General features: G+C 50.6%; 4 protein-coding genes across 4 annotated transcripts; all 4 read right to left on the bottom strand.

The window, feature by feature from the left end:
- Nucleotides 1–4,651: 4,651 nt before the first annotated feature.
- On the bottom strand, nt 4,652–7,194 carry EI90DRAFT_83535 (uncharacterized protein). Its single transcript, XM_039068130.1, has 11 exons — nt 6,967–7,194; nt 6,811–6,913; nt 6,596–6,734; nt 6,219–6,535; nt 6,130–6,160; nt 5,741–6,074; nt 5,497–5,688; nt 5,240–5,438; nt 5,033–5,171; nt 4,808–4,983; nt 4,652–4,745 (listed from the first exon to the last, which is right to left on the bottom strand). The coding sequence occupies exons 1-11, from the start codon at nt 7,071–7,073 to the stop codon at nt 4,695–4,697; spliced, it is 1,788 nt and encodes a 595-aa protein (XP_038919562.1). The 5' UTR covers nt 7,074–7,194; the 3' UTR covers nt 4,652–4,694.
- A 558-nt stretch (nt 7,195–7,752) lies between these two features.
- On the bottom strand, nt 7,753–9,688 carry EI90DRAFT_83560 (uncharacterized protein). Its single transcript, XM_039068131.1, has one exon. It carries the CDS (start codon nt 9,461–9,463, stop codon nt 8,030–8,032), a length of 1,434 nt encoding a protein of 477 aa, XP_038919561.1. The 5' UTR covers nt 9,464–9,688; the 3' UTR covers nt 7,753–8,029.
- Nucleotides 9,689–9,747: 59 nt separating this feature from the next.
- Nucleotides 9,748–10,136, bottom strand: EI90DRAFT_3044033 (DnaJ domain-containing protein). Its single transcript, XM_039059306.1, has 3 exons — nt 10,050–10,136; nt 9,921–9,997; nt 9,748–9,861 (listed from the first exon to the last, which is right to left on the bottom strand). Exons 1-3 carry the CDS (start codon nt 10,108–10,110, stop codon nt 9,829–9,831), a joined length of 171 nt encoding a protein of 56 aa, XP_038919560.1. The 5' UTR covers nt 10,111–10,136; the 3' UTR covers nt 9,748–9,828.
- A 467-nt stretch (nt 10,137–10,603) lies between these two features.
- EI90DRAFT_3013883 (uncharacterized protein) lies at nt 10,604–12,972 on the bottom strand (the record flags this gene model as incomplete). The annotated part of the gene is made up of 11 exons (XM_039056709.1): nt 10,604–10,654; nt 10,708–10,883; nt 10,931–11,078; nt 11,136–11,334; nt 11,473–11,577; nt 11,634–11,967; nt 12,024–12,054; nt 12,116–12,465; nt 12,499–12,622; nt 12,698–12,800; nt 12,866–12,972. The coding sequence occupies 11 exons, from the start codon at nt 12,970–12,972 to the stop codon at nt 10,604–10,606; spliced, it is 1,728 nt and encodes a 575-aa protein (XP_038919559.1).
- Between the last annotated feature and the right edge of the window lie 540 nt (nt 12,973–13,512).

The raw sequence follows: 13,512 nt of genomic DNA, 5'->3' as shown, positions 1-13,512 counted from the left end.
GTGGGTCTTTCAGTACGTACACCTTTCCTCGGTATAGGATTAACTCTCCTTGCTTCTCCCATTCATCCGACCTCAGGGTCCCTTCTCCCAGTTCCCACATGGCTTTTACCACCCTCTCGTCGTGTTCCTTCACTCCACGTATCCTCTCTAGGATCCCCACCTCTTCTCCCTCTACCGAGATCACTTCTGTTGCCTGGGCTTCAAACCAGGTGGGTTGGAGGAGTGTCAGCCCCTCGTTGTCATCTTTCCCCTTTGGGTGGTCAGCGCATCGTGAGAGTGCGTCTGGCTTCCCCATGAGTTTCCCTGGGGGTGGATGAGGGTGAAATAGAAGCGGGAGAGGAAGAGGGACCACTGTGCTTGGCACCAGTTCAGCCTCTGGGCCGTGCAGAAGTACCCCAAGTTGCGGTGATCCGTGTAGACCTCAACCCTCTCCTTGGCACCCTCCAGGAAGTGCTGCCACTCTTCAAGGGCTTGGACGATTGCGAGCATCTCCTTGTCGTATACCTCGTAGTTGCATTCCACGTCCATAAGCTTTTGGACATGAATGCTACCGGGTGGAACTCTCTGTCCGACTGGAGCTGAGAGAGGACTGCACTGGTTGCGAAGTTGGAGGCGTCGCACTCGAGCCTGAAGTGGCTGGAGTCAGTGGGGAAGGAGAGGACAGGGGCAGTGGTGACGGCCTCCTTAAGGGCGTGGAAGGCGTGGTCCTCGTCCGGGCCCCAGTTACAGACCTTGGTCTTCCGGGTCAGTGCATGAAGTGGGCAGGCCTTCTCAGAGAAGTCTCTGATGAACCGGCGATAGAAATTCACAAACCCTAGGAAGGACTGCACTTCCTTTACCTTGGTTGGGGTGGGCCAGTCAAGGACTCCTCTAATCTTCACAGGGTCCATCGCGACACTTCCCTCAGAGATGACAAGTCCGAGATACTCGATCTGCGTCTGCTCGAACTTGCACTTCTCTGGCTTCAGGAAGAGCTTCCTCTTTCGCAACGTCTCCAGGACTTCTCGGATGACCCTCCGGTGCTCCTCTAGGGTAGTGGTGAAAATGAGGATGTCATCCATGTAACAGATGACAACCTCCTGGTCGATGAAATCCTGGAGGATGTCGTTCATCATGGTTTGGAAGGTCATGGGTGAGTTGCATAGCCTGAAGAACATTACCATGGGCTCGAACAGCCCCCAGTTGGTTGCGAATGTGGCCTTCCACTCATCACCATCCTTGATTCAGACGTTGTTGAACCCCCAGCACAGGTCTAGCACTGAGAAGTACTTGGCATTGCGGAGGCAGGCAAGGACATCAGAGATGAGCGGGAGCGGGTACGAGTTCTTTACCATGATCTCGTTCAGTTTCTGGTAGTCCTGAACTAGCCGTAGTGACCTGTCTTTCTTCTTAACAAAGAAGACTGGGGCCCCCATCAGGGACTTGGACGGCTGGATGCGTCCGTTCTGCAGGTTCTCTCACAGAAACTCGTCCAGCTCCTTCTGCTCTGGCTGTGAGAGTGGGAAGGTCTTCCCTCTGGGGAGCTTGGCGTCCGGCACTAGATCAATGGTGTGGTCCCAGGGTTTCCGGGGGGGTAGTTGATCGAAGGCCTCTTTCGAGAACACATCCCGGAAATCCTGGTATTGCTCTGGCACCAATGCTTCAAACAATGCGGGTTCTGCCTCCGGGTCGTGGGCTTCTTGGGCCATCTGCTGGGAGGGTGTAGTAGTCGCTCTTAGCTCATGTCCCCACTCTGGAGGAATGATCACGGCATAGATCCTGTCTCCAGGCTCTAGCATGGGGTCTTGGTCACCTTGTGCTCGTGGTGGCCGGCAGGAGGATGGGCAGCAGGACATGACGACCTTTTGCCGTACCCAGTCCACCTCCGGGTTGTGGTGCAGCAGCCATGAGTGTCCTATGATGAGGGACTGTCACCCGAGGTTCCGACTGCGAAGCGGGCCCACTCTGTATGGCATCCGAATGTCAAGAGGGCCTCTAATTCTTCGGTTATGGCCCCATTCTCGTTTGGGGTTCCATCGACGTTACGGACGGGATGGGTGTGGGGAGTGGGGTGGTCTTGAGCTTGTGCCTCCGGACGAACTCAGGGCTCACGAAGTTTCCGGTGGCTCCCGAGTCTAGGAGCGCTGATACAGACACAGAGGCAAGGGAGGTCAGGGAGGTCAGCCTCACGGCAAGGTTGAGGGATCTTGGGGACCGTTTGGAGAGGATGTAGATAGCAGGTGGGGACACTGCTACCTCTGGGGTCGTCTCTGTGGTTTCCTCATCCTTGCAGGCCCAGGGTGCTCCCTTTCTCCTTTTCTTTGCAATGACCCGATGGAGCTTCGGTGCTGGTGGTGGCTCATGGACATCGTGGCGCTGCGTGAGCTATCCCTTATGGGTGGCTGGCATGCGCTCCCTACAGGCTGGGTCTCCGGGTGCCCTCTTTGGTCCGGGTCTAGTCTTTTCCCTCCTGCCTCTGGTCCTTTCATCGCTTGGCCCTTCAACCCCTTCATCAGCGTTTGAAGGTCTTCCGGGTGCAGGCATTGTGTCTGGCAGGTCTCGGGGTGTGGGTTACAAGGGTCGTGGGTGGGGCAGGTGGAGGGGGCCCAGGTGAGGGCGTGCATGGCTGCATCCTCTGGAAGCGCTGCCACTGGCTGTCAAGGAGCGTGGCTTCACACTTCCATTCGGCCCAGGTGGTGGGCATAGGGTGGAGCTAGTAGATGCTCTCGTGGAGCCAGGAGTTGATTGCCCGCTCAAAGCAGTCGACTAGCCCTACATTGCCTAGCTGCGAGGTGGGCCCTAGTATCTCAAACTCCTGGATGAGTCTGTCCACGGGGTCACTTCCCTGTCAGATGGTAGCCAGCCTCTGCCAGGCTGTGGCCGCCCAGTTTGGGTCTTGGAACATGGCGTCAAGCTCTGCATTGAACTTGTCCATGGTGGGTGTAGGGGAGCCCGTCCTCAGTAGCGCCATGGTGCATTGCGTTGCCCATGCTCCTGCAGTCCCTCCCTTCATGTAGGAAAGCATGAAGAGGACTTGGGAGAGGGTGCTGGGGAATTCAGCCGTGCGGACGTAGAGATAGATCCCGCATTTGGCCTTAAAGCGGTCGAGGTCCTCGTTGACTCCCGAGAAGGGGGTGGGGGGGGGCAACTTTGGGTGGTCTGGGCACATGTGCGGGCTGGCCCTGGGCTTGGGCTACCACAGTGGCCTGTAGTTCCTGGAACCGGGCCAGCAGGTCGTCATACTGTTCTTGTGTCACCATGGCGGGGGAGGTGGGGGGAAATGGGGTTGAAACCTTCTTCTGCTGTCAGGGACCGACCCAGGGTCGAGAGCGCCCAGGTATATCGCCCGGGGCTGAGGGTCCGGTAGGTATGACGCAGGCCCGTGTAACAACGGGCCCGAAGCAGACGAGGGTCCCTGGCCACTCAGGCTAAAGTGGGAAATGTGTTATTGTTATTAACAAGGGAAATGTAAGCTACTTGCCTAAAGTGGGAAATGTGAGAAGAAGGTTGCTTCTCAGTTCCCACTTAGGCTGTGTTTATATACATGTGGTTGAGGCCACGTGGGAAGCGCCACATCATCTACATGCACAGCCGCATCCATCCGGGTACCTCCGTAAGAGGTCCTAGGAGCGTCTGGTATGCGGGAGGTCATCCAGTGTGTCCAGGTCCAGGCGTGTTACACTGCAGCCAGGTCAATGGTACATTGATACAAAGGAAGTCGTCCGTGTGATAAGAAAAGAATAAAGAGGAAAGAGAAGAGAGAAGAGAGGAAAGAAGAAAGAGAAGAGTAAAAGGGGAAGAGGGGGGAGGTCAGGAGGAGCGGGTGGTGGGGCACTGGGCGAGGTGGGGCCAGGTCAGGTGGGTGTGCCCTGACAGCAAATGACTGTAGTCCATCTGTGTACTTGTCATATTGTCAGGGATCAGCAATGACCCTGGACCCTATGCCGGCTGTGCATATGCACGTGGGAAGTATGCCGGTAATTCCCGTCTACTCCACTTACCTAAGCCCCGGTGACCCGGATCATCTCCGGCATTGTTCTGGAACATTCTATGATCATGTGATTCTATCGGCAATCTGTTTGGTTTCCTTATTGCCGGACTCTACATGTATATAGCTGACCCTAAGATGGGGACATCCCTTTCCCCCGGCTTTAATCACAACTAGGTTATCGGAGCACCTTGCGCGAGCACGCGCGTCCCCTGACACATATCGGCAAACCCCTTTTGAAGCAGCATATCAATTATACACTCTGGCTGGTTTGCATGGGTGGACTCAGGTGCAAGTGTGTGACGATGAAAGCTCCACTGTGATCAGGCAGGTGGTGCCACTCACCGGTATAATAAACATACTGGGATAGATGAAATAGATTATCAGTAGTACAAGATCGCATCGTTCAGGGCAAGATCTCTACTCTTATAGAGGCCGGTATCCTGCCTAGGGAAGATCCCAGAGGTGCATATATGCAAAGCTGCCATGTCCACTTTAGCAGAAGTTGTTGTTTAGGTATAGAGGCTGGTATCCTGTCTAGTGAAATCCTTACACCGCTCCAGTCTTCAAGTCCACAAGCACCAATAACCCTTCAATTAGAGTTAGAGAGCCTATTAGCACAGAACATTCTAGCTGCATGACCTTCTCGTAGCGAGGATCTCAGCAAGATAATAAATGGAACCAAACAGTGAGACAATTACATAAAATCCTACAAACACCAGTTTGTTTACATCAGCGAGCTCGGGATAATTTGAGCCTCGCTCATGCACTTCTTTCCCTGCATTTATAAAGTGGTCAGTTAAACCATTCGGAGTGTTCATTCAGAGTGTTCATTCTCACGTTTTCAGTCCATGTAAGATACGCTTGAAGCTCTGTTCCACCAAATTTGATGCCAATGTTATATTCCACCTTCCAATATTTTCCCTTGACTCCCCGATGCTCTTTAAGGGCCCCAGATAACCGGCTTAGATCTGCGGAGATGACACAAACTCTCTCCATTCCCGGTGTAAGATTTTCTGAAAAAGTTTGATCAATCATGAGTATAAAATATCATCTGGGGTTTACCGTCAGCATCCTTTACGTAGTAAGGCTCTTCCTGCCCATTGAGTAGGGTATAAGCAAATACCGCTTCTGTGAAATGAGTAAGATTTGGAGAAATAACTTCGTATGTACGATAGTAAGGCCTCTCAACACCGTCATTTGACTGGTAGACGTCCCCCTAAAATGAATTAGTGGTACATAAGCTATATCTATTATGATTTTCGAACTCACACGCCTGACAAGGGGTTGCCACACAGAGCATGTCCACTCTTTCCCATCATTTGAATAGTGGGGTGTTCGCTTACTGTGCTGCGGGTCCTCTGGATTGTACAGTACACTTTTGGACGTCCCGTAGTCGAAGCGGCAAGCCCGGGCAGTGACTAGAGATATGGCATGGAAAATAACCACACCATCCGATACTGCTTTAGATCTGCGAGCAGGGGTGATTACTGTGACGAGTTGCATATATTGGATAGATCCAAACCCACGTTGAGTCATTTGCAGTGACTACTTGGCAGTCTCTGCTCCCGAACGTTTTCTTAAGTGTTTCCCTTAGAAACCTGTTTTCTCCAAAGCCTCCAACAACCAAAATATGCTTGCAGTTAACACCAGACATTTGCTCCTTTAAAGAGTCAACAATCTGGTTTACGACCGGTTGGAAGAAAGTCCCGGTGGTCGTCCTTCGGACCATTTGTCAGCTATAGTAGTGTATGCAAAGGTGAAATGAATCACCCGTCCAGCGTCATCCGCCCACGCTTCACACCAACAGCTGGATTATTGTATCGACTCATCCCAAGGTCCAGGCTCCCTTTACTTGTTATGTCATTGAAGGCTTTTTTGACGGTCATTTCAAAAGCATCCACGGCATTTCTGACCAAGTCTCTAGTTTCATCCGGTGGAATATTTGCCTCGGGGTTTGAAAATACGCGGTGGAAGTATTCTTCCGCAGCAATGTTTACAAATACACCACCTGCCAGAATACAAGCCGACGGTTTCACTTCGTGGAGCTGAAGCCGGGGATGAACTTGGGAGACTGAGTAGGTGGTTGTATCGACTGTTGATCCACCTATCACAAATTTCATCTTAACAAAATCATTCAATGGAACGATTCTGGCACCCACCAGCATCACAGACGATGAACTTCACGTTTTCCTAATATAGATGACATGGCAGGTTCCAGCTATGACAATCATGCCAAAAGAGCATTCACCTTGAGCTGTGGTGCTAAGTTGGCGTAAAACATGCAGTAATGGACAGAAGCTTCTCCTTCAGTGACAAAGAAGATTCGGGTACGCGACTGGGACCGGGGGACGATATTAGCTGCCACTGCAGCTTCTCGCATGAATTCTTGTTCCCTCAAGCCCCATCCATTCGGGTGGGCAATGACAACATCAGCAGAGGGGAAAAGCATCTCCCACATGCGAGTTCCATCGAGGACACAGTCTTCAAACGCATCTTGAGTGTGCTGAATGAGATATCCAAAGAAGTCTCTATATATGGTTGAGAGGGGAACGCCTTCAGGCAGCGCTGTCCCAAAGATGGTCAACTCGACAACTACAGGTGACAAAGTTAACGAGTAGTACACACGATCGAGGGTCAAATTATGCATCTCCTTCATCGCTTTGGGGTGTAGGTGGAGTTTGAAATGCCTTGCAAGACTCCAACCGCTGTCCTCTGCTTCATCTTGTGTCTCGGCGCTTAACGCCTCGGCGCCAAACGCGGTGGCCTGATCGCAGAGGAAAGGGCAGCAGAGCAATCGGGACCACATAGATACCATTCATGCAGTGGAAAAGCCCACTTACTTTCTTATTCTTGTCATACCATATCTGAGTCGGGATCTTACTGTCACCTGAGTGGGCTTCCTGCCCGGGCCATGCATTCACTCTCATGACTGCCTGGGGACCTCTCCACACCTACAAGGTGAGGAATGGGTCATGAATACGAAGATGAAAACATACTCTGGAAAGAGGTATGCAAATGACACTCCAGAGAACGTCGTGCCAATATCGAGTCCCAGTATTATTTTTGGCTTGCGCATCCACGGATCCGCAGAAAAAGACTTCATGTTGATTACTTGAATGTTTCCAAAGGGCTAGGGTGATAATCAACGAAGAGATGCAGAGAGCTCAACTCGGCTTGCATGCATCGCTTTACATCAGAGAGGACCGCACAGTTACTGAATTAATGCAGTCTTGGCGTTCGTTACTCGGAGATCCTATCATTGCGTGCACTTATTCAAATCAGGTGTAAGTGTTGGCAGTGCGGCTGACCCGCCATACTACAGCGGAGTGTACATGATCACCAATACATGGTAGGGATGTCTGGTTGGTGTGGTCGGGGTGACAGGGTCCTCCGGGTCGTGATGTCGGGGTTGTCGTGTGGACTGTATTGCCCATTTAGACAACCCCCGCAGTTACTGAATCAATGCAGTCTTGGCGTTCGTTACACACACAAACGCTTACTGTAAGCTATAAACAGTAGCAACGAGTACATACCACACACCAACTCCCTGGACGTTTGTTCCCGGGGTACGTACGCCATTCATTCATCGGACCATTCAAAAAGGAAGCAGGGATAGCCCTAAGTTATGCATAGCCGTAATCGCATCCTTTATCCCTCCTGTCCCCTCTTCCCTTTCCAATAAACAATGACACCTACATTGCCCGCGCTACCCGAACAAATAGTAAACACGTTCTTCCCAATGGCTGGCGCGAAGAACTGTTTGCACCCGCAACAGTAAGATCGGGTGAATGCGATGGATATGCATAATATATATAGCACTTGGGTTTGCCGAAATGCAACGAATCTGAGGTTTCCTCGCCCAGACGAAGCGAGGCCAAACGGCGGATGGAAATCAAACAGCTATCCCCTAAAATTCCCCGTTGATTTCGCCATTACAGATAGCATAATGCGCGTAAGTGCACGAGCACACGCGAAAAATCATTCCTGTCGACTCCCATATACGTCCATACAATACTACGTAGAGGAGAACACGGAATGTTCATATATGGAGCGAAAGCATTAACACCAACCTTGCCACTGTTGAAACAGCCTATCTATCGTGGCCTTCGCCTCGCCTCTTTCCCCGGCTCCTAGCCCCCGTTGTGTGTTGATCTCCCGATTCATCTGTATTGCCCTGAACATCGTTTCCTTGAAAGCCCAGGCTCGAGTCTTACAGAAATCTGTGAACTCCGTCAGGTCCCCACGTTGACAAGCATTCGCCCATTGCGTCCTCATGCGGTCCGACCATAATGTGCACCGTTGGTACTGGGGGGAATTTCGTGGGTCACAACGCCGCACGTGTTGGGCCAACGAACTGTTACGGATGACGTCGAAATAACACTCCTCGCAAGCAATGAAGCTGTCCCCGTCCCCATACCATCTCATGCGCTCGGGATCCGCTTCGACATGACCAAGTGGACAAAGGCGTAAGTCCTTCCTCTCCCGGACATACCGAAGGAAAATATCAATATCACCGACCGCACCGGCTTCATAAAGCTTTCGGATAAGCGTAGGGAAGTAAGGAGAGTAAGAATACAGATCACAGATTCTCCGCTGCGATGTTGCTCCATCGTCCGGGTTCACAGTGTCACGATAGAAATGAGACCCGAATCCGAGGGCATAAAAGAATGTGTAGTAACAACCTGAACAGATGTTACAGAGGTTTGGGGATGAAGTGATCCGATACCATTTCTTTCCAATTTCTTCCTGCCGGGTACGGGGCTCGCAATGGAGAATGACGAGGGCCACCTCACGCCATGTACTCATAGGAAGACTTGAGAGTCTGGCAATTTCCCAAGAGCATAGGAGGCGGCTATCACTCATCGCACATGACAGGAGGGGCTCCTGATTAGAGGGCGAGATGAGTGGCTCTGACTGCGATACGGGTTCCCACTCGGTGAGATAATCGGAAGGAGCGATAAACCTCTTATGGCAGGGGTCACAAACGGCAAGAGACTTGATATCCAAGTTGTCCCGGAGTCTCCACCACAACTCGGTGTGATTCCTGCTTTTCCGATAGCATTTCTTTCTGAATCCACTGCACAACTTCGTCACAACCGCACTCCACCCAAGATCCTGATTGTTGGAAACAAATGGATTTAATACAAGCCGACCCCACCCGTTACCCGCATCGCAGGTCCACACCTGGTCTGGCAACTGAGTGCGCCAATGCTTTCGGAAATGGGTATAATGAGGAGTTGCCATCACGACATCCTCATAGCACGCACGGCAAACGATGAAACCGGACAAGGGATCATTAGGATTGTTGGGATCCACTTTGAGAGTGAACCATTCCATGCGTGGTTCAGGGCCTGGAACGTACCCTCTGCTCCCTAAACAGTCAGGCATTGAGGCCCTAATTTCGAGATATGCAACAAGTGGGGACAAATCTCCAGTCTTGAGGGCCCCATTGAAGAGAATTCGTACGCGTGGCGCCCAATAACCACATCTCATCGGACGTGGTGGGAAGGCAGGAACTTCTCTACATGCCTGACCGAACCGAGTTGCCGCGATGTGCTCTTCGTAACAAAACGAGCAGAAGAATACTCCTGGCGCTGCGGAGAGTTCATACCAAGTGGCGGAAGGCCAGGTTGCAATGATGTTTTTCGGACAGACACGAGCGCGACGCGTTGAAACTTGCCTGACGATAGCCAAACCTAATTGCACAACTATGAGTTGACTGACGGAAAAACGAGGGACTTGAACTCCCCTTGACCAGTCTGACGTTGGGAAAGATCATACGCAGAACGTTTCGCTGGATCTGAAAATCATTCCTTTGTATGAGTATCTTGGCACAGTGGATAGCATGCCCAACGGCGCTAACCCGTTAACGATTGGTATGCTTCACCGATCTGCCCAGCAAGAAAGCTCAGGGCCCATTGGACCCAATTTAATGATATCTGCGACTTACCAGTTTGAATCTCTCTGCAGCAGCCGTGTTCCCCCTGTTTTTGTCCGGGTGCCATTTATTCGCCAAAATCTGGTATTCTGCGCCCAAATGACAGAGTCCCTCGTAACGCCAGCGATCAGTAGTACGTACGATCGTTGATCACATCTGCTGAAGCGGTTGACGGTACATCGAGTGCCTCATAGTAGTTCATGGTGTCAAGAATAGTTCACCTGCCCACTTGCCTTATGGGTCATGTCGTCAGCGGAAAATCAAATTGTGCACTACGATTGATCGGTTGCAGGCTTATTGAAGGCTGTTTCCCGCTGTAGTAGCTGGTGCGCCATCCTCAGGCAATGCGGCAGCAGAAATATGCCATAGTTGCGTAGTGCTTCGGGCACGGGTGAATGGCGAAGAATAAAAGAATTCGCCAATACAATTGGTGGTACTGGTAGCTGGAGTTACCAAAAATCAAAGGACTCCCGGGTAGCGGACAGCCTCATCGACGCCCTATGGAGGACCTGGATTCCGTTGAAAAATTGGGCCCTGCGGTGATGTAGCGGAAATAATTTGTGTATTCTACGCATTTGCTTATGATCAATGGTGCAGCAAAAAAAATACATGAAACCACACATGCGGCGGAACAATTACATAATGTCCAACAAGCCAGTGGAAACGTTAGAAATGAATCCCATTTCAAGGCTTCTTCACATCAGCGAGTTCGGGATAATTTGAGCCTCACTTGTGCGGTTCTTTCCCTGCGTTCAGAAGGGTATCAATAAGACTGAAAATCCTGAATGTCCACACCCACATCCTCGGTCCATGTAATATACGCTTGAAGCTCTGTTCCCCCAAATTTGATGCAGATGTTGAAACGCAATTTCCAGTATTTCCCCTGCACTCCCTGACACTCTTCAAGAGCCCCAGATAATCCGCTCATATCTGCAGAGATAGTGCAAATTTCCTCAAATCCCGGTGCAAGGGTTCCTAACAAAATGACAGGCACTGGTTCAAGAACAAGATCAGATATTTACCGTAGAGATCCGTTATAAAGTGGGGCTCTTCCTGCCCATTTAAGGTGTAAGCATATATGGTCTTTGTTATATGGCAAAGGTTAGGAGGAGTTGCGTAACTGCGGCTCCAACCAAGCTCAACATCGTCGTTCGGCTGGTGGATGTTTCCCTGCAATGGATTAGCGGTATATATGCCAACGTTATTCGTTATGATCTTCGAACGCACGCGCCTGACGAGGGGACACCACACATCAGAAATCTTATTTCCCCCATCAAATGAGGAGTACGGTGTTCGCCTAGTGTGCCGCGGGTCCTCCGAATCGTACGGCGTGCTGTTGGACACCCCATAGTCGAAGCGGCAAGCACGTGCAGTGACTAAGCATGTGGCATGCCACATAATCATACCATCCGATACTGCTTTAGATCTGCCATCAGGGATGAGGAGTCGTAGGTATTGAATAAGGATAGAAACCCACGTGGAGTCGTTTGCAGAGACCATTTGGCAGTTTCTGCTCTCGAAAGTATTCTTAAGCATTTCTTTCAGAAACCCATTTTCTCAAAACCCTCCAACAACCAATATGTGCTCGCAATTGATACCGGACATTTGCTCCTTCAAAGACTCGACAATCTGATCCACGAATGGTTGGAAGAATGTCCGTATGGTTGTCCTGCGGACCATGTTTGTCAGCTGTGGATAGTGCTCGTGAAGACAAAGATAAATCACCCGTCCAGCGCCATCCGCCCACGCCTTACACCAACAGCCGGATTAGTGTATCGGCTCAGTCCTAGGTCCAAGCTTCCTTTACTCGTTGCATTCTTGAAGGTTTTCTTGGCGGTCATCTCAAAGGCATCCACAGCGTTTTTGACCAAGTCTTTAACTTCATCGCGTGGAAGATTCGCTTCAGGGTTTGAAAATACACGTTGGAAGTACTCTTCCGCAGCTTTATTTACAAATACACCGCCTGCCTGAATACAAGCCGACGGTTTCACTTCGCGGAGCCGAAGCCGGGGACGAACTTTTGACACTGAGTAGGTGGTTGTATCGACTGTCGATCCACCTATCACCAAGTTCAACTTAAATAAAACCATTCGACGGAACAATTCTAGCACCTACCGGCGTCGCAGACGATGAACTTCATGTTTTCCTAATATATGTGACGTAGTGAGTTGCAGCTAACATGGAAATCATGCCAAAGGAGCATTTACCTTGAGTTGTGAAGCCAGGTTGGCGTAAAACATGCAGTAATGGACCGAAGCTTCTCCTTCAGTGACAAAGAAGATCCGGGTACGCGACTGGGACTGAGGGACGATATTAGCTGCCACTGCAGCTCTGCGCATAAATTCTTGTTCTCTAGGGCCCCACCCATTCGGGTGGGCAACGACAACATCAGCAGTGGGAAAATGCAGCTTCCAGACGCGAGCCCCATCGAGGACACGTTCTTCGAACGTGTCTTGGGTATGCTTAATGAGATATCCAAAGAAGTCTCTGTACATGGCCGAGAGGGGAACGCCTTCAGGAAGGGCTGTCGCGAAGATGGTCAACTCCGAGTCGACAACTACGGGTAACAGAGTTAGCGAGTAACACATACGATCGACAGTCAAATCATGCTTCTTCTTCATCGTTCCGGGGTGCAGATGAAGTTTGAAATTCCCTGCAAGGCTCCAACCATTGTCCTCTGCTTCGTCTTGCATCTCGGCGCCGAACGCAGTGGCCTGATTGCAAAAGAGAGGGCAGTAGGGTAATCAGGACACCTAGATGCCATTCGTGCAGTAGAAAAGCCTGCTTACTTTCTTATTCTTGTCGTACCATACAAGGGTCGGGATCTTACTGGCACCTACGTGGGCTTCCTGCCCGAGCCATGCATTCACTCTCGTGACCATCTGGGGACCCCTAGACACGTACAAGGTCAGGAAATGCACCATATATTATATGAACACGAAGAGCGGAAAACATACTCTGGAAAGAGGTATGCAAATGATACTCCAGAGAACGTTGTGCCAATATCAAAGCCCAGAATAATCTTGTGCTTGCGCGTCCATGATTCCGCAGAAAAAGACGTCATCCTGGCTACTTGAATGTTCCCAAAGGGCTAGGATGATGATTAACGAAGAGATGCAAAAAGCTCAGTTCAGTTTGCATGGAGTTACACCAAATCAAGAACTCTCTCCTATTTCAAATGCAACACAACCAGTATTAAAAGTATGCAGGACTGCTTCTGGATTGGTGTTTGTGTGTGTCTGCGTGTCCTTCCCGTCAGTACAACAACTTAGTCCAACATTGAGGTGACGAGTCACGATGCACAGGTCTACACAATCAATTATATGAGTCAGGGTCATGGCTCTTTGAACGATTTGGAACATATTCCATGAATTCCATCCCCACCATATGCATGATAAGTCCTCGGTAGGGCTGTCTGACCGCAGCCTTTTGATAGGCGGCTTATGTCGACTCCCCGTCACCCAACGTAAATCATTGATATATGCAAATGGCTTTTTCATGGCTGCTCTTTTTCGCAGCCCCGACATTCCCTTCTAGTGCATAAGGAGACTCGTACCCAGTCATCGTCACTCGGTGGATGTGTTATCTCCAGCAGCTCAGATGA

The sequence above is a fragment of the Cantharellus anzutake genome (genome assembly GCF_015039405.1).
Source record: "Cantharellus anzutake strain C23 chromosome Unknown EI90scaffold_10, whole genome shotgun sequence".
NCBI classification, from domain to species: Eukaryota; Fungi; Basidiomycota; class Agaricomycetes; order Cantharellales; family Hydnaceae; genus Cantharellus; species Cantharellus anzutake.
The sequence above is the reverse complement of the archived record's forward strand: the minus strand, read 5'-3'. Positions and strand labels throughout refer to the sequence as shown.